The 22,270-nt window shown below is 37.0% G+C and overlaps 1 protein-coding gene across 2 annotated transcripts in view; it reads left to right on the top strand.

Annotated features, from left to right (window-relative positions):
* Positions 1 to 22,270, top strand: part of GLS (glutaminase) — an 83,360-nt gene that overhangs the window by 58,146 nt on the left and 2,944 nt on the right. For both annotated transcript variants that reach the window (XM_027054516.2, XM_053215460.1), the window contains 3 exons: positions 18,168 to 18,229; positions 19,309 to 19,385; positions 19,464 to 19,527. In XM_027054516.2, the coding sequence (XP_026910317.1) occupies positions 18,168 to 18,229; positions 19,309 to 19,385; positions 19,464 to 19,527 (203 nt within the window). The remainder of the gene's footprint in view (positions 1 to 18,167; positions 18,230 to 19,308; positions 19,386 to 19,463; positions 19,528 to 22,270) is intronic.

Here is a 22,270-nt window from a genome sequence, read left to right on the forward strand (position 1 = left end):
CGTCCTTTCCAGGTTTCTTACCACCTTGCTTCCTCAGTTAACACATGTACAATATTTTTTTCTCTTTTTTGATGGAATTGTTCTATTGTGTGTTTTGTTACATCTTTTGTTTGTTATTTGTGATGAAAAGCATAATTGTCAGTAGTTAATACAACTCTTAAGTTATTTGGCAAACATTGTTACATCAATGTTTAGTAAAAACTACTTAATTGTATTTCTCTAGTAAAGAGTCTTACGCCACAATTTATAAAGACTGGAAAAATTAATAAGTGAATGCTAACAATTATACAGTAGTTCTAAAAATAAGAAATTATCCTGGAACCTTTGAAAGAAAGTATAGGAAAAATGAGACTGTAAAAATAAATGTTGCGCCATTTGCTTTTAAAATAAATTCCTTTGGAGTTAGGTTAAATATTGAAAGTAAAAAGGTTAAAAAAACAAAAGGCTATTGGAGTTCTAAAGAAATGTTTTCTAAAAGAAAAAAATTTTTTTTCAAGTCAGCTTTTCCCAGCACATACTATGCAAAATATCTACCTTACTTCCTTTGTTTTTATTTTGCATATTTGGATCTCTAGGTGGCTTCAGAACAAGAGTTTATTACTCTGTCATGTATGTTGTCCTTAGTACCAATCTCCATTTCATACTTCTGGGATTTATTTTTTATTTTTGAAGGAAATTTATATTGCTGTTCTTGAGAAGTGTTACTTTTTAAACGCCTTTGTTGACTTAGAAATGTTACAACTTAAATATTGTTATTCCAAAAAACAGTACGGGTTTCTTCTCAAAATTTAAACTTGCCTGTTATATAGCTCTTTTCCCCATAAGTTTATATAGATGAGAAGCTGAACTTTAGGATACTGGCTCTTACTCAGTGTAAACTCTGTTTTCACATTATACTTATTAAAATTAGAATGATGCTGAAATATTAGCATCAATTATGCTAGTATAACTATTCACATTTGGATCATTCCATTGTAAAATTCAAATTGAAATCTTCAGCCTTTTGTTCATCTTTTCTTTATAATTATTAGTTTTCATTATTTTGTATGTGCCTTTCACAAATCATCACTAAGGAACAATTACAGATTATCCTTTGAGGAGATAACATAATACTTGTCTTGACTTTGTTTCATTAGATGAGATTAATTGTGTTGTGTAAAACCATGGTATAAATTATTGACTCCATCCATACTTTGTTGTTTTGTTCTTTCTCACAGTCACTCATGATTAAAGATCCTAATTGAAAAATTCAGACTATGTTAATTTCAAGTATTCTTTCTTTTTCCAACTTTTCCAATAATAACTCATTTTTGGCTGAAAATGAGGTAACTTAAAAAATATATGAAAGTTACTCATAAAATGTGTTTTCATTTTCAAGCCTTTGTATTGCTGATATGTTCATTTCCAAGTCTTAATATTGTTGACATTTACCATTCTAGAGTTATTTTCTTTAAAAAGTTAAAAAAAACATGAGTGTTAATTCAGACTTTTTTCATTATAATAAAAGTTTATTGTTAATAATTCATTATTTTACCTTCAGCTTTGAATACATGTGTCTGTGGGTCTAGGTCTGCACAAGAGTTATGATATAAATAAAGGAATGAACTAAATAATATTGTTTCTACTTTGAATTAAAATGAATGCTACATTTTTTACACAGTGAAACTTTATTAACATCTCTTGATGAAATTATAGAACAAGTGATTTTGTTAAAATTCTCTGGTGACTAATAGTATTAACCCTTTTTAATCATACCAATAAAATATTCCTGCCTTAATGTCTCTTCTTTTTACCTGAAAGAGAAGTTTTAGAGAATGGTTTTAAGGAGGTGGGAAGTAGAATTTAACTTTCTATTTACCCATTTGTGAAGTGTTTCAGCTAAAACATGCTATTACAACAAAACTTAGAGTATGTATGTTTTTTTTTTCACCTGAAGGAGAAACAGAAAGAAAACTAGTTTGCTGTGTCTTTTAGCCAAGTAATAAAAACTTGAGAAGCTTTAATTTTTATTTTGTCTCTGTTGTGCCAATTTTATTTTACATCCACCATATATGTCTGCCACAGAATCAGCACTGCTGTTGATTTGGTATCACTTACATGTTGGGCTTTGTTATGTAATGGTCTCATGTATTAGTGCATTTACCTTATATTTAGGGGCTCTGGAGAGAGGGCTGTTGCTATGTTTGCATATTGTGTTTTGTAGTTTTTGTTTTGCAAAAATTCCCATTCGCTGCCATTGTGAATTTTAGATTTTTGTTTCAGTTAAGAATTTGGGATCTTCTGCAGAAGTTCTTAATAGAGTGAAACTGTGGTTTACTTAGTGCTTTTGGGACTTAAATAGGATCAATGAATGCTGGGCAGTTGGGTATAGGATCTGGATAGGTAATGTGGTATACCATAAGGCATGAACTTCTGAGGCTTGTTTTCTACCTTAAAAATTCATATAAATGTTGTTCTGTTTCACCTGTTTTAATATTTTTTTTAAAACGTAGTATTTATAAGGTCTGTGACTAACCTTTATCTTCTCCAGAATTGGAGTAAAATTGACTTCAGGAAGATGGGCCACTCTTATTCATTCTGACATAGGATAGTAATGGTTAATCTGTAAACATTCTTAATCATAGGTTTGAAGTTACCATTTTTACCTAAAATTAGCAGTAATTTTAAAAAGAATGTCTTTCATCTATGCCTGCTGCCTGTGCCCAAAGACCTTGGAAGTCTAGAGTTTCTTTCTCAATCCCTTATCACAAGAGACTTTGCAGTGTGTAGGCTAATCGCTAAATATACAGTGATCAGTCCTCAAAGGTGTAGGCCAAAATTGAGGTAATCTCAATTTGCTAAGGCCGTCCAGTTTCCTAACCTAGAGGATCCTGTGGTTTTCTGTAGTTTGCTTTCAGTGTCCATAATTTCAGTCAACTCTAGCAACAGTGCATGCCCAATACACCATCAGCAGAAACCTGATAACATCAGAATTTGAATAGCATGACTTTTAGCACTCACTGTGACTTACTATGGGTTAACCATCCGTGAATGTTTTGAGAATTTTTTAATCCCCCTGAAGTCTATGAAGTAGGTATTACTACCTCTGTAGATTTATATAGGTCTTGTAAATTCACTAAGGTCACAGAATTAGATCCTATATAGAACCAGGATTTACACCCAGGCAGTTTTGGTTCCAGAGCTCATTGTCTTGACCATAGACTATATTATTTCCCATTGCAAAATGTAAGCAGAGCAACTTATGTCTCCTTGTTAATAAAATCAAGATACTCCATGGAAATTTAAGGACAATACAATTTCGGAGTGTCTTGATAGACCAAAAAGGGAAATTTCATATTAAATAAGGTTATCCTGTGATACTTTGAATTTCCTATACCTTATATAAGGCAATGTCTCCATCACATACCACCAATGTCCTACAATTTTCATATGTGCATGTAATTATTTCACTCAGAGAAAAGTTCCTCTCCCCAGAGATCCTTTTACTAAGAATTAGATATGTTGGGAAACTATTAGGGGTTTTTTGGCAGACAGCACATTTATGTCTAAAATGTCTTGGGGCACTTGGGTGGCTCAGTCAAGCATCTGACTCTGGTTTCGGCTCAGGTCATGATCTTATGGTTTTGTGAGTTTGAACCCTGCATCAGGCTCTGCGCTGACAGCATGGAGCCTGGTTTGGATTCTCTCTCTCCCTCTATCTTTCTGTCCCTCCCCTACCTGTGCTGTCTCTGTCTCTCCCAAAATGAATAAGTAAACTTTTTTTAAGAGTCTTAAAAAAAAAATGTTGATATAAATGGGAAAATTAACTCCAATATTACTTGACTATAGAAGATAACAAGTCAGCCCTAAATATCAGTGAAGTCATTTTTAGCTTAGCTCTTATAAGTCTTTTTCATTACTTAAAAAGTTTCCTTATTGTATATTCCTAGCATTAAATATAAATCAGTACACTAGCACTAAAAGTCGATGTTTATTCTAACTCTTTAAAACTTAATTTTAAAGATGCACTTTTAAATCCTTTTGTGTATTTCCTCTAAATGCCTATCAGCTAACCTCAACTTATCAAAACCTTTAAAAACCCTGATTCCATAAAGCTTTCCACAGGGTTCAATTGTAGGGGTTTTCACTAACCTTATTTATATATAAGAATTCTATGATCTGGATTTGGATTTATTATCCAAAAATTAATGTATCTTTCTTCACATCTGCACTTGTTTTTAGGGTAAAAAATTTTTTTTGGAAACCAACCAGAATGATTCAATGATGAAAAACAAATTTTGTATTCTCATCCACAGTCATTTATACTTGTTCTTGTATATATGATTTTAATGATAATGTTAGATATAAGCAGATTCCCCCAAAATATGTGTACTGGACTATGAAACACAATTCTGCTGTTAAAGTATATCTAAAAAATAACTTCCACCTATCCTTAATGCCCTTACTCAGGAGAGCTGGTAGTAAGTGTTCCCATTTTCCAATTAAATTGTTCTTCCATTATTGTTTTTATAATAATGTAGTAGGGTACAAGATGAACAAGTAGTTCATTCTTTCAGTGAAGTTGTTTTTCCACTAAAGTTGCTATAAGAAAGTGACCAGGACTCTTCTGAGTCTTGATTTCTAGGTTTCCAAATATTGTTATGAAACAATTTTTCATCCATTCTAAATACCAAGCATTTTGTTTTTCTTTCGTGTGTGTTTTCTGCTCTTCATTCCTGGTATTGCATATAAATCCCCTACCAATGTGTAAGATTAGATCCCAATATATAAATGCAAATGTATAACTGTTCAGATTATTTTTCTCTACCAAGAACCAGTTATCCCTCAATATTTCACTAGTTTTTGTTTACACATACACACAGTTTAAGTTATTTAGCCAATTTAATTTGACAGAGTAGTTCTGGTTTTATATAAATTAGCTTTAGTATTCTGTTTATTGTTCATTCGCTAATTACTTCTTCATTTAACCAATATTTATTTGTTCCTTGCCTGTTCCATGCCAGAAACTGCAAAGTACTTAGGATATGCAGGTAGTCAGTGAGTCTGATCAAGCCTTTGATGTTTGCAATCTAGTGGGAATGTAGATACTGAATAGTTAATAAAATAGCAAAAATGGTGATAAGTGATTTGTTCATACAGATACATGTAGATCTAGTTCATTTTTACTTATAAAGGAGGTGAAATGGCATATACCAAGTGATGTATACACCTGTAACAGACATTGTGAGATAAACATACAATTTAGTTAAATTTTAAGAAGATGCACACCAGTCTTCAGTAAAACTTCCCTCTGAGAAAGAGGGGGATGAGTGCTGGGGGAATAGTTGGCTATAACATTTTGTATCTTGAAGAAATACACAAATACAATAAATGGTAGACATGTACAAAGATCCAGCAGAGTATAACAACAAGATTTCATTTTTTGATAAAATAGGTATGGCTGATTTTCCCTGAAAGGTGATAAATTTTGAATGAGTTAGAGGAAGCGTGAGGATTAATAAAATACTCTGGCTTGAAGGCCCGGGGACAGGAAGGAGCACTTTGGAGATGGTAAAAGAAAGCAAAAATGATGGGAGAAGAGTGAGGCAAGGTGTGAATGGAGATTGGCCCTGGATGAGTATAAGACATAAGGCCACATGATGTAGGATAGCCCTTCTTGTCTCTCAATGTACACTACAGCTGTTAGTGTGTCTTAATTTTATTAACTTTTAAAAATTATTTTTCAAGTAGACTCCATGCTGGGTGTGGAGCCCAACATGGGGCTTGAACTCATGATCCTGAAATCAAGACCTGAGTTGAGATCAGGTCTCAAACGCTTAGCCCACTCAATCACCCAGGTGCCCCAAGTGTGTCCTAAGGCACAATCTTGGAGATTGGCTTAAACACCTGCATTTTTAGTAAGCACCTTGGGTGTTTCTGCTGTAGATGGTCCTCTGAACACAGTTTGGGAAATATTTATGTGGGATCTTACATGCCACATTAAGAGTTTTGTACTATTCAAAGTGTACTTGGCTTGTATAAGAAGGGGAATGACGTGATTTGGTTTTAAAACTGTTCTGTGGGGAATGGATTAGAGGAAGACAAAAGTTGAAGTTTTAGGGCTGAGGTGAGATGTGATGGTAGCTTAGAATAGGGAAATAGATGTGAGAAAGGTAGGTATGAGATGTGTTTAGGAGATGAAATTGGCAGCACTTGGTGATAGTATTTGGTGGGTGAAAAGAATGACCTGTTAAGTGGACAATCAGGTTTTAGTATTAGCAATAGGACAGATGGTGCTACATTATTAAGATGGAGAACGCTGGAGAAGCAAATCTTGGGAGTACAGGGAAAGATTAATTTTGGTTGTTGTACCAATTAAGGGGTCTTTTGACTATAGCTATCAAGAGGATGATTAATAGAGGTCTCAATGAATAGGGCTATCTTTGTATTATAATAAGTCTGGGGGTAGGCAATCCAGGATGTGTGCCATCAGTAAGATACACTTCTGCTGCAACCAGCCTTCGTGTGTTGGGGTTAGACATCATGCCTATCACCATGTAGTTGAAAAGTGTTCCACCTTTAGCCTCACACGTATGGTCAAAGTGGTAGAAGAAAAGAGTGATACCTAAATCAGGTAAGAGAAGTTTCCTAGAAACTCATCTGACACTCTCTGGCCAGACTACCTACAAGGGAATCTAGGAAATAATTTTCAGTTGGCGCATTGCTACCTCCAACAAGTAGAGATGCTGTTAGCCTAGATGGAATAGGAAATAGATCTTAGGTAAGCAGTTGGCAGTTGTGAGAAAGCTAACTTCTGTTTGACATATTTTTATTTCTGAGATATCCAAGTAGTGACAAGTGTCAGATACAGGCCGAAAACTTAGGAGAGTGGTTTGAATTGGAGATACAATTTCGTGAGTTGTTAGCATGGTGAGAGTAGGTTTGAAGCTGTAAGTTGTGTGAGATTGCTCCAGTAGACCGTGCAGAATGAGAAGGAACCTTAAGGAACTCCCACTTTCAAAGTAGGATAAGGGTGCCTGGGTGGCTCCGTCAGTTGAGCATCCAGCTTTGGCTCAGGTCATTATCTCACGGCGTCATGAGTTATGGCCCAACGTTGGGCTTGTTGCTGTCAGCACAGCCTGCTTCGGATCGTCTGTCTCCCTCTTTCTCTGTCCCTTCCCCACTTGTGTTCTCTCTCTCAAAAATAAACATTTTTTAAAAACGAAGTAACAGATACTCAAAATTTAACATTAAAAATAAAAAGTAGGATAGAACAGTAGGTTACCCACTGGGGAAAAATGTCCCATTCAGAGAAAATCCAGCATACCATAATAGAAGTCCAGGAGAGAAAGTATTGCAAGAAATTTGGAAGAGTCAACCGTACAAAACAGATAAGCATTAAATAAGATGAAGGTGTCCATTTACATAATGTCTTTACTACTTTTGGTGCTAAAATGTCTTTTTATTTAGTAAATGATGCTAGTAGATAGTAGTCTTCTTTATTGTTTGTGCTCAGAAAATAAGAAATGGGTGGCCCATATTGGTAATCTCCTCTCCACTATTAAGAAAATTTTCTTGGCTTTGAGATTTGAAGGCTGGGGAACTACTGGAGTAGATCAGGGTTGGCTGCTGATAGAAAAGACCCAGTAAAGAAGGAGAGCTTAAAATAGATACAAGAAAGAGGAAACGGACAACAAAGTGATGTCTCTGGAAAGAGATGGAGCTCTCGGCATCAGCGGAGGATTTAGGTATGGTAGGAGGAAGAGTATCTCCTTCAATAAAATAGGACATTGAGAGGCAGGCAGGTAGGTAGGTATGCAGTAGGTAGGTATGGTAGGGAGAAGTTGAGGAAGTTTCTGCCCATTGGCTTCCATTTTCCTGAAGTGGATGAAAGGCTTTATGCTGAGAATAAGTTGTGGAGTTGGAGGGAGGCTGTGCGGTTTCAGGGCACAGAGAAGATAGGAAATGTTTATTCTTGGAAGGTGGGGCAGAGCTGAAGGAAATAAAGCAGTAGTTGTCACAATACTATTGAGGTTGGTACCATGGGTTTGCAGGGATGCTAATCTGCTCTGTTGCCACCCGCCCGCCCCCCCCCCCCCCATTATCCTGTGTTTGCATTCCAAATTTAGGTTCAGGAGCTGCAGAAGATCAGGCAAGGGATTTTAGAGCATTTACCGGATAGTGATTTTAAAAGTAGGCTTTGGAATCTACTTTATACGCTCCCTACATAGAAGACATGAATGTAGGCTTTTCTTCTTTTAGAATTTGATTCTACTTAAAGAATTTTCAACTAATGTAACTTACACTAACAGGTGAGTGCTGTATATAATTTTGCCATGTCCATTCTCCTTCCTTCATATAAAATATTACCGATAATAATTATGAATGTTAAAATACAGATACATGCTAAGTAGTCTCATGATAAGGCCCTGAGAATGGTGATGGAGTGATTTTTTTTGGCCTAATTATATATATATTTTTTCATATAGTCTTGCATTATTTTTGAGGGTCTTAAAAATATCCTTAAAAATATATATATTTTTTTCATATAGTCTTGCATTATTTTTGAGGGTCTTAAAAATATCCTGTTCTCCAGAAGCTCCTTGTATTATGTGCTAGAGGAGCCTGTTATCATAATTTGATATTACAATGCCTATGAAAGTCCTTTGAAAATTGAAAACACTAGAGAAACATACTGTTATTGTGCTTGTTCTGTGTGTTATCCATAAAGCTCGCATGTCACACTTCCCGCAATAGAACTGTAAAATAGACATTGAAGAATGGAGAAGATTAAGTATGGCTCTCTGGAGACCAACAAAAACGAGAAATTTCTAAAATCAAAGCAGTCAATAAGAATGTATTGTGGTTGGAATGAATATTCATGTCCCTGTGCCTTGCTTTGTTGTAGTAGCAATATTTAGGACGTACGAAGGAGAGCTGGATCCTTTAAATTGAAAACATAATTCTGGGTTTATTGCTGCCAAATCTTTGTTTTGTTTTTGGGCAAAAAGAGAGCCCCATCTCTTTTCAGGGACCTTGTGTATATTTATTTTTAAATTTATACCAGACAGTGTGAGAATCTTTTGATTGTAGTTGCCCTGATCCTTTTTTTTTTTTTAAAGTATTATGTACAAAGATTTGGTGACCAGTTTCTTTTCTTCCTGTTTTATTCTTTGCTTTTAGTTTCTTTGACTTTTTGGGGTTTTACATACTTGTTTTTTTAGTTCATAATTATAAATGAACGTGACACTTCATCATCCCAGAAGTGTGGCACTTTGTCCTGTATTTGAACACACTAATGTAATGTTAACTAATCTTCATAGAGTTTTACAAATATTTGTATAAGAGAGAAAGAGAACCGGGAAGAAAGTGAACATGAAACTTTGATACTTGTCTGTGCAGTACAAATACTCTTAGGTTTGCCACATGAAAAATGCACTTCTGTTCAGAGAAAGCTGCCTTTGTCCCTGCTCGTTTTGATTTTTATCCTCTTTTGTTGCTGACTTGTTAATTAGGATTGCTCTTTGTCATGCCATGCAAAGATAGGTTGTTAGCTGCTTTTATGCTTGGATATAAAAGGAGGGTTGCTCATTGGCTCATTGGTATCTTTTTAGGCCATTCATTGGCATTTACCAGACTATCATGAGCCACTGAGATAAGAAGTTATTTGCTGCAAATTCTGTAGCAGTAATATATTTGCTGTATTCACATTAACCCAAAACTCATACTTCACTTTTAGATACTTCAAAGCAAAGAATGAAGATATCTTTAACTTTTTTTCTGTTTGTGGCATTGATATGCCAAATTGAATATTTGTTTGATCCTCTGTTTTCTTTTCAATTAACAACAAAATACCTTTTGGTTAGTTTGGTTAGCACCTCAACAGAAAATTAGTATCTCTGATTTCCCCGTGAATTTTCCCGTAGTTGCCCTTTTCTGATTTTAGTCTTGGTATTGTATTGGTGAGGAAATCTCATCTCATGTTTTGTCACGAAATCTCTTGGCCCAGGAGGTCCCTTGTAGTGGTAGACAGCACGAATCCCAGCGTCAGGCTGGTCGTGAGCTCTCACTCTGCCACTTGCCAGCATTATTACTTTGCTCAAGTTAACTTAAATGCATTAGCCTTCAGTTTCTTAATCCTTTGAGTAATAATAGCATAATAATGCGTAGAACATTTAGCTCAGTCCAGAGAGAGTAGGTGCTTCATATTAGCTATTTTTTCCCTAACTAGTGTATAATCTGAGTTTTTATCTTCACGGGTTGTCAGATTTCTTTGATAGAATCGTGACTTCTTAGTTTAAGTAAAAATATTTCAGATTAATCTGTTCATTGAGAAGTTTTGAAAATGGTATGCTTAGGACAGTTTGTTTATTCATTAGTCAAGAGCAGAATACAATATTTGGAGCTGCCATTTTGAGGTTATATTTTGTAAGTGAAATTTCTGTGCTCTTCTTTAGAGTAAAATTTACTGTTCAATTTATTCCTCTCTATTAAAATTACTGTATGAGAACCTAACCTCCTGCATTTGTGTAAAAATTTGGAAATGTCATGAGATTGCTGAACTGTTATTCCGTTAAAGGATTTTCTCTAATCCTCTGATCGTGTCAGTTTGGATTAATTCTGTCTGTATATAGTAGATTAATATTTGTGTCTGAATAAGTCAGTGGAAAAGCTTAGGACCATGTAGCCTCATAGTCATGCTCGACTTTCTAATCATAAAAGTAGTATAATTTTGTTTTACATGTCCATATGATATTAAATAAGCTCACGTTAAATATTTATATGAATATTAAATAAGGGAAAGAGGAAATGTTTTCACATACACATTGTGCAGGTTTATATCTCTACCCTTGTTGGCAAGCGATTAGTTTACATTTGCTGACAACTTAAAATTTTTCTTAGCTATACTATAATAGGTTTGTATTTCTTAATAACCTGCCCTTAAGAAGAATATTTATGAAAGAAGGCCTCAAACTTCTTTTCACTTAAAGGCTCTTAAAGGCCAAGTTGGCGTGAAGCTTTTAAAACAAAACTGGATCTGGAATGATGATGGTTTATTTAACAGACGAAGAAGAGTATCTGTTCCACAGCAACAGATACTTCAGTGAGCTGGAAATGAGAGAGCAGCTTACGTCAAACTGGAAGTGGTGGGAACACAAGGATGGCTTTTCAGTTACCTGCTCTTTTTCATTAAAGCCTTTCCTAACCAAAGGGCTGAATTAGTCTTTGTATTTAAGCAGAAACTAATGATGAAAAACAAGGGAAACTACAGTGTTGCAGTTGGTAGCAGAGTTGGAAATAAAATACCTGGAGTAAAGTGTAAAGCTAATGAGTCAATCCTCTCTCTCCCTCTCTCTTTGTCTCTCTTCTCTGCTTCTTCCCTTCCACCCTCCCCTCTTTCCTTCTAATATTTAGCAAAGGACCTTTATGGATTAGAGCTAAATTGCTATTTAATCCTTCAGTTTCCTTCTGTCCTTTGGATAACAGTCTGAGGTCTATTAAGGACCCACATCACCGTGGTCTAGTTGTACAGAATTGAGAATGTAGCCCAGCTACATTACTAATTCAAATGCTATATGAGCTTGAGCCAAGGCCCTTAACCTCAACGGTAGTAATAAGTAAAAAAATCTATAATTATATTTTACAGCCAGCCTGTCAGGAATATTTAAAAACAATTACAGCTTTTCAAAATGTTGACTTTTTCAAGGTCGCGCAGTATATAAGTGCAAAGTGATATGATCATGTAATTCTAATTGCTACTGGTACAGAATTAAGACATTTGAGACGAGGAGACAAAAGTCACATAATTCAACTCTTAAACAGGCTTAAAATGAATAGAATGATAGGATTGGAGGTTTGGGAATGTCTTGTTTTAGACTTGTAAAATTGACAGAATCTCTAACTGCTTCTAGCTGTTTTGGAAAAAAAAAGAAATGCTATTTGGCTATGCCAAGCATGCTAGTGTTAAATGACCTCATGTGAACTGTAACATTTTTGTCCTGTTGTCATGACTTTGTATAAATAAACTAAGATAAGGTTGTCTGGTTCTGGGAGGTTCTGACACAGAGATTTGATAAGGAAAATGTAGTAGAACTGGAAAATGTGCAGTATGAAGGGAAAACTGGTTGACATTTAATTTGTCAAGGTTTAGTGGCTCCATGCCCCGGTGAAGTTTCTCTTTCCTATGGGGAGGCATACTCTGGAGCCCTTCCTTTCTGTAGGCCCCTGTTGAACTATGTATGCTCTGCTTCTTTGTACTGAGGAATAATGCATCAAACCAATGACTCTGTCTCAGCAGTTACTGTTAAGTCATTGCTTTCTAGACTGGCCTTCTTGATATCAAGGTATTTTAAAAGTAACATAACTCAAGTATCCATTGGGGAATTAGGAGAACGAGACTTGATCAATGGTTAGCACACCCACATCCATTGAAAGAGCTGGCTTGGGTTGCGTGAGTCATCATCTAATAGGGTGTCCTCCTCCTTCAGTCTGGTTTACAATGCTAGTCATCCCAGAGGGTGTGACAGGATAGCTAGGAATATTTGTGGCACTCTCTTAACAAGACCAGGGCCTGGACTGTCCCTAAATGAAATAACACTCCCATCTGCTGTCTGAAAACTGTTAAACTTCGATTTTCTTTCTTGGCATTCTACCCATAGCTCATTTCGTGATTTATGCAAACCTTAAAAATACATGTGACTATTTGCTGGAGTAAATGTGGCTTTAATTTTAAATGGTGCCTGTGCCTGTGTTTTTCTGTCTTGGAGTGAATGGCACTCATTTTGTGATCAAGCTCATTCCTGTCTTGATCAGGGACTTGTACTAAATCAGCCCTGCGAGTAGCCTTTGTTTTCACGGGAAGAATACTAAACTCCATGTTATTCTTTAATAATTGTTTTAACGCAAGCTAGTATTCCCTCCCCCCCTGCCCCCAGCCGATAAGTCACAAAGCCTCTGTACATTACAGTGTTCTGATTTATTCTCATTTTATGTTTCTCTCCCTGAGCTGAAACATGCTTATGAATAAAGTATTCTTATACTCTCAATGAACTGATTATATTCTAAAATTAGCCTTTCTTGGGACTTATTAGGAGTCGTAGAACTTCGGAAATATTGAATAATTGATACATACAATATATAATAAAATCCCTTCAAACTAGCTTGGTCTAAATTCAGAATTTAAACAGGATTTAGTGCATGCATGCAATCACTGGAATAAACATCAGGGATATATTGCTCAGAAGGACTAATATACCTTAAAGAATAGGAACTATGGGTGGTTAATATATCAGTGGTGTGCACGTCAAAATTCTGGATTTCTCTTGAGTAGTAAAGAGGAGATAACATACATAAGTAAATATATAATGTGTGATAGTGCTGCAATGAGGCAAATGTAGGAGAAAGAGATGATTTCTGACTGGAGATTGTGAGGTAGGGCTCAGGAAGAGGAGCTAAGAATGAACACTGTAATGAAAAATGGGTGGAGAAAAGATGATTTCAGGCAATAAAAAGTATGTCCTGTGGCTTAGTAGGAGCGAAAGGTACATTAAGGGTTGTAGAGGAAGATACGGTATCTGATGACTCCTTGGCGTATGCCGTCACAAACACTATGTAGGCAACTGGCAACAAGTCACATGGAATGCTGGATGAGATGCCTGGGGAAGTGTGGTAGCAAAGAAGGGGCTTTCAAAGGCTTTCAAGCTGGCCCTTGAGGGAAGGGAAGGATTTGATTAGGAATCTTAGGTGTTCCCAAAAGGAAAAAAAGGAGTATAGACAGATAAAAACAAGAGTGATACTAAGACCAGTTTTGTTGTGTTGAGGTGGAAAGAGAAAAATGAGTTAGCCAGAGTGAAGATTCTTGAATGCAAGGCTAAAGAATTTAAACTTTATTAAGATTGATTTGGGAACTTTTTGACACTCTCTTGCTGAGAAACCTTTAACTGATCAGAGCAGTATTTTGAGATGGGTAGAAATATGTGGGAAAGTTCTGGCAGGTGGAAGAACTAGAAGCAGAGGCAGCAGTTAGGAGGACTGAATAAATTTAGTAATGATATTTGAGGTAAAAGTTAAGGGAGGCAGAAGAATTAAAAATGATTATAATGTAATCCCCCAAGTGATGGTAACAAATTGAATATGTTTGATGTTTTGGGAGAGAATATTGATTTAGCCAGTAAATGGATTCTTTTCATTGCAGTATAATTGATGTATAATGTTGTGGAAGTCTAAGGTGTACAGTGTGTTGATTTGAGTCAACACATATTTAATGAGCACCAATTATGTGTTGTAGTCACTGGGGTAGAGTGGGGTAAAGATTAGGTCTCTGCCCCCATGGAGCTTACATTTAATGGGCGAAAGAGACAACAAGTTTAAATATATATGTGTGTGTGTGTGTATACACACATATATATAGAGTCAGATATATAATGTCAAATATATAATTACATATATTTGATTATATGTATAGATACAGATAGATACATAGATGATGTCAATGATAAGTGCTCTGAAGAGAAAAAGCAAGGTTAGGGATAAGGGATGATGAAAAAGAGGGCAGTGTTTTAGAATCTGTGAGGTAACATTTGAGTAGAGACCTAAATGAAATGAAGGCGGGAGCCTCCTCACTCTGGGGAAGGGGCATCCCCAGCAGCACAGCAAGGGTAGCCCCCAGACCAGCAAGGAGACCGCCTGGCCGGTGGAGAACTGCCCAGGGCAGAGTGATCGGGAATGAGAAGAACAATGTAACAATGTAACAATGAGAAGAACAATGAGTAGGGCATTTGGTGTCCTGAAAGCCATGGGAAGAGTTTGAATTTTTTTAGGTATGATGGGAAGTCACTGGGAGTGCTGTTATGATCTATGTTTTCAAAAGATCCCTGTAGCAGCAGAGTCGGACGAGGGGAATGAATAGTTAGGAGGCTATGGCAGGCCTCCAGGTGAGATAAGGTGGTGGTTCAGAGCCAAGGGCGATATAAGGGAGGTGGTGAGAAGTGATGGGATTCCATATATATTTTGTTTCCTTCCACGTATATTTTGGGGGTAGAGCAAATGTGTTGATGAACTAGATGTGGGTTGTGAGAAATAGACTCAAGGAATATCGCCAGGGTCTATATGGTGGGTTTGTGTGAATTAGTTCTGCCTTTGCATAAGCAGACCCTCTCAGCACATTTGTATGAAGAAGGCTCCCTTCCTCCCATCAGATGTACTTGGGTGCTGGACACCACAGCTCGGTGAGAGGAGCTCAGGCTGGGCGCCTGGGTCAGGCATCCTTGAGGAGGGGAAACCTGTGCGGTCAAATGCAGCGTGCTAACTCAGCTTTTGGCCTGAGCAACTGGGTGACTGGTAGTGTCATCCCCAAATGAGGGAGACCAGAAGAGGAGCTAACTGGGATTGGGTGTAGAAATCAAGTTCTATTTTGTGTGTAAGTCTCAGATGCCTGTTAAACATCCTAGAGGCAATGTCAAGTGGGCAGATGGAGATGGACTCTTGGTGGGGAGCCATCAGAGCCGTAGGGAGGTTTGCTATTTCTGAGTTTGAAATGGCTGTGTGACAAGCAAGTGGAGCTGTTGAGTTAAGGCTTAGGAACAAAGATTTAGATTAAAGACGTAGATTGGGAAATCATTCTGGCAAAAGGAATGTATGGGACCTTTGAGGAAAATTAGACTTAAAAAAAAAATGGAGACTGCCTTTGGCGTATTATTCGGTAGTGGAAAGTGGGAGATAACTGTATAAAAGCAAACCAGAGGAAGATCTGGGTAATCAACACTGTAAAGACAAGGAGTAAGAGGACAAGGGCTTGTTGGGAAGGTCATCAAGAAGCAGGGCTTCAGAAGGTCGCTGGAGCTTTTGACAGTACAGGTAATAGTGGGTGTGGAGGCAATTGGCAGGGAATTAATAATACAAACTACTTTCAGAAAATACGTACTGAAAGGAGGTAACAGTAGGGATATATGTTGGTTTTTCAAAACAGGCTGAAGTTGTGTCTGTTTTAAGGCAAAAATCAGGGTACCAGTGAAGGAGGGAAAGGTTGAAGGTACTAGAAACAAAAAGGATAAATGAGGGAGCAAGGTTACGGAATCTGGAGGATATATGTTTAAAGGAATAGGTAAAGAAGTTATTCTCAGAAATGAGAAAGGATAGATCTGTTTTGCTTTGAGGTTTGGAGAGAAGGAAGGGAAAATGGGTATCAGAAACAGATGTTTTGCATAAGAGGAAGGAGAAGTGAGGACAGTTGGTTCTCTTAGTAAATCTGTGGTCAGGGTCATCTGTTTTAGGGGGCACCACTGGTATTAAAGGCCTGAAGAAAGTGGGGATGGGAATCAATAAGAAAAAAAATTGTCAAGCAATGATGAGAGACCAGCTGGAAACAGGAATAATTTCTAATAGCTCATCAGTATTTTTTCTGTGGGCACAAGAGCATAGGGGAATTGAGAATTTCAGAGAAAGAAAGAAAGAGAGATGTTGTATGGAAACTAATTTGACAATAAATTTCATATTTTAAAAAAGAGAAAGAAAAGAGGAAAAAAAGGAAGGAAGAAAGAAAGCAAGAAAGAAAAGAAAGAGAAAAGTAAAAAGAAAAGAAAAGAAAAAAATTAAGGGCACTTAGAACCGTGGTTTGTAACCCAGAAAGAGTGCCTATCAAAACTACCTGGGGACATTTTTCAAAAAGCTGTTTTTCCTGAAATGTATCAAATTGAGGTGTGGGAATAGGACAATTACATGGGAGGGGAGATGCTTATATGTATTTTTAGAACATTCTGTGTGATTCTGTTAAGCTTTCCCCTCCACCTCCAGTGAGAAAAGTGTTGTGGATTTAGGATTAGCAGGAGATTAACTACAGAGTGCAGGCTGGGCGGGAGTAGTGAAGGGTGGCTGCAAGGGAAGCAAATGGACTGAAGGAATTAGAGTAAGGTTTTCTGGAGTAATGTCAACAATAATAGTAAAATTTGGGGAGTGTGCTTAGCTAGTTAGGTTCCTGTACTGCAGAACTTTACAGAGACTTCATATGCCCATGAATCTCTAAGAATGGGATTTTAATCTTTTAAGAAAATACCTGACTACAGGACCCTCCCCCGCCCTTGTTTTAATGGAGCATTTGTGGACAATTTCTACAGAGCGCATTGTGAACATGCTGACCTAGAGAGGTCCAGCGATGGCTAGTTCCAGATTGATTTAAAAGGAAAGCCCTGGGGAAAGGGAAGCCGTTGTGGAAAGGGGGAATGTCCAGGTTAAGCTATTGAAAGCACAGCTCCTAGGCCTATGGCTTTGTTGGTGGATAGCTGGGTTACTATCTATCCTTCCATTTAAACTCCTGTTTTCTACCGCTGAGTCCAGTGTCCGTTGGAAGTTGCAAAAGACAAAAGTCGGAATTCATGAAGTATTTACATGCGTTATTCAATAGTTTCTCAAAAACAGGTTTGGATAAAGTCTCTATGAAAGCAAACCAAAATCTAAGGACCTTTTAGGATATCTAGCCTTTTCCTTAACTTTAAGGACAAACAAGTGGATAGCTGTCAAAAGATATACTTTGAAGTCTTGGAGCACTCACTAGCAGTGACTTAAAATCGGGGGAGTTTACCCACTTTTTGAGGAGAGGCAGTGTCCTAGGCTCTTAGAATGCCCCCAGTTTATACTACCTGGGCATTGGACGGACGACTGTTTTTCCAGTGTAGTATAGTCCGTGAGTTTAAGGTGATTAATACTGAATGTTGTTGCATAAGATTTCCAAAGAAGACAGTGATTGGTGATTGGTGAGGACAGTGATTGCTGGCAGGGATTGGGTGTTTATATTGCGTGATTTAGTTTCTAACAAAGATGTGATGTGAATCTTACGAGTATACAAGTCCACTCAAAATACTGAGACAAACCAAATTAGAAACGTTCTGAATAGTTTTCATTTGCCCTGTGTGTGTTTCACAGTTTCCAAGTTCCCACGTCTGTGCCAATATCATTCCGTTCCTTCCTTCACATAGCTTATCTTTATTGATGAGTTTTCTCTCCTAATCCTCTATTTCAATAAAAAAAAAAAATCATACGTGGGTATTCTGTTTGGCTATAGATGTGTACTTATGATAACTGCGTGTGACCCAGCTGAAGTGTTCAGAGCACATGGAAGTCACTTACTGGTGACAGGAATACATTCTATATGTTTATTTTCCCCTGTGGATGCCTGAACTTTCTTTTCTTCACAGGTGAAGTCAGTGATAAACCTTTTGTTCGCTGCGTATACTGGAGATGTATCTGCACTTCGAAGGTATGTTAACATGGTGGCATATGGCTTAGCGTCCGGTTTACAGAGGTTTATAAAGTTGCTTCTGGGCAAATGGCCATTTTAAGGCCAAAGTCTCATTTCCATTTCTCTCTAAGGAAAATGACCTGAACAAATTTATGTTAAATCCCCATCTCCAGTGACTTAGACTTCCTGTGTAGTCTTGTCCTTTTCTACCTCCTGAAGAGCCCAGACCTCTTTTCTCCCAAGTGGAGACTGTTCAACAAATCTGGCTAATTAATGTAGTGTTTCAATGGAGTTGAATAATGCTGTCTCAGTCCCCATTTACCTTCCCTTTCCCATCTTTGGAGGTGAAGGGGGAGTGAAGATAGGGGCATTTAGTGCTCTGCGGATCACCGGGGTTAGAAAGGTTGCATAGGACTGTGTACATTACATAAGATCTCTTGTATAGAGTTGCAACTGAATTTTAACATGGAAAAATATCTGTGCTTATTTTCTACCTTTGTCTAAAAGTCAGATTATACGTCTATCAACAGTACTTTATTACAAACTTCAGAGTTGCTAAGAGAATAGATCTTAAGTGTTCTCACCACAAAAAAAAAAAATTATGTGATGTTGTAGGGAGGGTTAGCTAACACTACTGTGGTAATCATATTGCAGTATATAAATGTATCAAACCCAACAGTCGTACCTCAAACTTACATAATGTTCTATGTCAATTGTTTCTAAAAAAGTGTACTTTAAAAATTAAATCGAAGTCTGATTAGTACTTGTAAACTATAGTGTAAAATGTTTAAATAGTGAAAGCATTTAACTTCAGTAATAGGTGTTCGTTTCTTGCCCTTCTGCGGCACAAACTTTAGTATGCCACTGTTCTTTGAACAATAATGTAATGAAGCTGAATTCTGTGAGAAAAGAACATTTCCCTGTATCCAAAAAGAGAGGAAGTGGCATTTGCCCCAGAGGCCCTCACATCCCCATCAGTGAGCCTGATAGAGGACAGCATCTGTGACACAAGACCTTAGATGGAACTGATGGGGTAAATGTTACAGATGTGAATTAAATTTTATATGTAACGAATAGCCTTTCTTACACATTTTCAGATTTGCTCTATCAGCCATGGACATGGAACAGCGAGACTATGACTCTAGAACAGCACTGCATGTAGCTGCTGCAGAGGGTAATCTATGAACCATTCATCTTTTTTTCCACATGTAGTTTCTACTCAATACTAAAATCTACTTGTTTTGTTTTGTAGGTCATGTTGAAGTTGTTAAATTTTTGCTGGAGGCATGCAAAGTAAATCCTTTCCCCAAGGACAGGTGAGAACTTATGTCGTCCCCTTCTAACTTATAAATGGCAAGTCAGTGTTTTATTACAATCCAGGGCTATAACATATGAGTGAAGGTGTTCTTATTAAATCCACCATGTATATATTGGAGACATTCTTGAACTCGCAATGGTGCCTTACAAAGGCAACAAACAAAACCTTGTTTCTGCTAGGGTGATCATTCTCCCTCCGTATCCTATTTCTCATATAAGGATAGTCTCTTATTTAGAATTTTTCAGATTAGTCTGTCAGTCAGTACACTGTATGAAGAAAACAATCCTTTATGTTTGGAAAGAGAAAATACGAATTTTGTCCTTGTGGGGCTTCTAACTACACAGGGTAGACAAGATGAACATTTACAGGAACATATTAAAAATGTGCAAGAAAACTACTGTCACAGAATGCTAAAATGAATATATTGGGGTTTCTTGAAATTCCTAGATTTGTTTGGTGTCAGTTTTAAAAGGCTATGTGGAGTTGAATTTTAATCGGTGCTTTGGGGAAGAGATGCGATTTGAAGGCACGGAAAGAAGAGAAGGGCACGCTGTCTTCAGTGGGAGAGATCTGCCTGGAATACATTTTGCTCCTCTCCTCTCTCTCCTGATCCACATGGCAAACTTCCATTCATCTTGAAGTAAATGCTGTCCACAACACGGACAGTGATGGAGGCTTGAGAGTGCAGCTTATATATGTATATATATATACATACGTGTATATGTGTATATATATATGTATATATGTATATATATACATATACACGTACGTGTATATATACACATGTATATATACATACGTATATATATATATACATGCGTATATATATATACGTATGTATATATACACGTGTGTGTATACATATATACTTCAACTCTGTGCTCATATACTTGCGTGTTATGTAGCTGGATGAGCCAGTAATGAGAATATAGGTTTAAAAGAATTGAAGGAAAAAATACTTGATAGAGAGGTTTGTTAGGTATGATTAGGAGTTTTGATTGGATATCTGAGGGTTGTATTAGTAAGTCTGGAGCAAGCTGATTATACTCTAGCTGTTAGATCTTTACTATTTTTTAAATTAGAAGTTTGGGTTTTATTCAAGCTGGTTGCAAGAAATGCAGAAGAGTTAGGATGTGTCTGAAAATTGTTAGCAGTTTTCTAAGTATAGTAACACTTGGGTTATCTAATCAAGACCTTTGTTGGCAATGTTCTAAAACCTCATGTCAGGGGGGGCAATCCTCCCTTTTATCCCCAAATGTAATACCAGCTCTTTCTAGAGCAAGAAGTTGAAGAGTGTGTTTCCCTTACCCAAACTTGTGCCCTGTGTTTATAATCCCAACTAAAACACTATTTAACACAGGCTGGAAACATTTACTGTGCTTTATAAAGATTAAGACGTTTTGCTTTTGGGGTTTTTTTTTGTTTGTTTGTTTGTTTTTTGTTTTTTTTGGGTTTTTTTTTTTTTTTTTTGCCTTCAATTGGCCTCTAGGAATGTGCTTTGTATGAAACGCTTTGGTTTTTGCTTTAAATTGGCCTCTAGGAATGTGGAAGTAGAAGTACCCATCTGATGGGAGAAGTTAGCTAAATAACTAACTTGGTAACTGGGTATTCAGCTATTCTAGAATATAAGCCAAACCAAGACAACTCCTTTCTCTATTTTGTAGAATCTGTGTCACCTCAAATTGTAAAATAGGCTTGAGTGAATTTAGTGATGTTCTTTAAGTTGACAATTTGTATTATTTCATGGAAGAAGAGCTGTCAAAAAGATAACTTGCAGTTAACGTTCCATTTTCTCAGGAAGACAGGTAATTAATTATATGTTGTAGATGACTGGAAAGTCCCCCACCTCCCAGTGTAAGGCCACGGACTCCCTAAATTAATGAAGGCCAATATGGAAAAGGAGCTGTTTTTTGAGAAACATACAGATACATGTAAAATATGACTTACCTGATTTAAAAAATGAAGATTACCCAATTTTATCCAAGAATATTTTTTGAGACTGTTTAAAAAACCTTTCAGTTCCATATTGTGACCCCATAAAAATGGGGGTAAAAGGTTAAAGGCAGAGACGTAAAGGAAAGGAGAAACAGAAAGAAGAAAAACCAGAAGCTGATGAGAATAGACCATGAAAAAATGGAGTCAGAGCGTCTGGTAGCCATGGACAAGTGACATAAGTGGAGAGAGAGGCTTCATAGTTTGTGAAGTATTAGGGGACAGATTCTTGCACTCTCATTTACTTGGGTTGCGAGTTTCATAGTATCATCTCCTCTCTCAAAAGGCTGATCAGCTGATTGATTGCTGCTGGCAACCCTTCTTTTCTCTCCTCTTCAGTCTTCATCTCTGTCACTCTGAAGAGCACACGCCAGAGACACACTTATAGTGGAAAGGGTAGTTATTTTTCTGGTTGCGTAGTGGTCCATTTGAGCCCCTCAGATGCCCATCCTTACCAGAGATGATGAAAATGTCAGTTCCTCTGGGGCCGATCTTGCTCCTCCAGTGTATGTTTGGGGCCTAATGAGGTCAGAGTTCTTTCCAGACTTCTGAGATTTATCGTGATTTTTGAATTGTCAGGAACACAAATTTTCTATCAAAGGATAGGGTGATGGATGTTATATACCTGAATTTTCCTTGAAGGTTTTATTTAAAGGGAGAGCCTGTGGGCTTTTTATGAAATTGAAAACCAGGAATCCCAGAGGAGTCTATTGTATCTGTCAACACGAGAACTTCCCCTCCCACAGCAC

This window comes from Acinonyx jubatus, chromosome C1 (genome assembly GCF_027475565.1).
Source record: "Acinonyx jubatus isolate Ajub_Pintada_27869175 chromosome C1, VMU_Ajub_asm_v1.0, whole genome shotgun sequence".
Taxonomy (NCBI): domain Eukaryota; kingdom Metazoa; phylum Chordata; class Mammalia; order Carnivora; family Felidae; genus Acinonyx; species Acinonyx jubatus.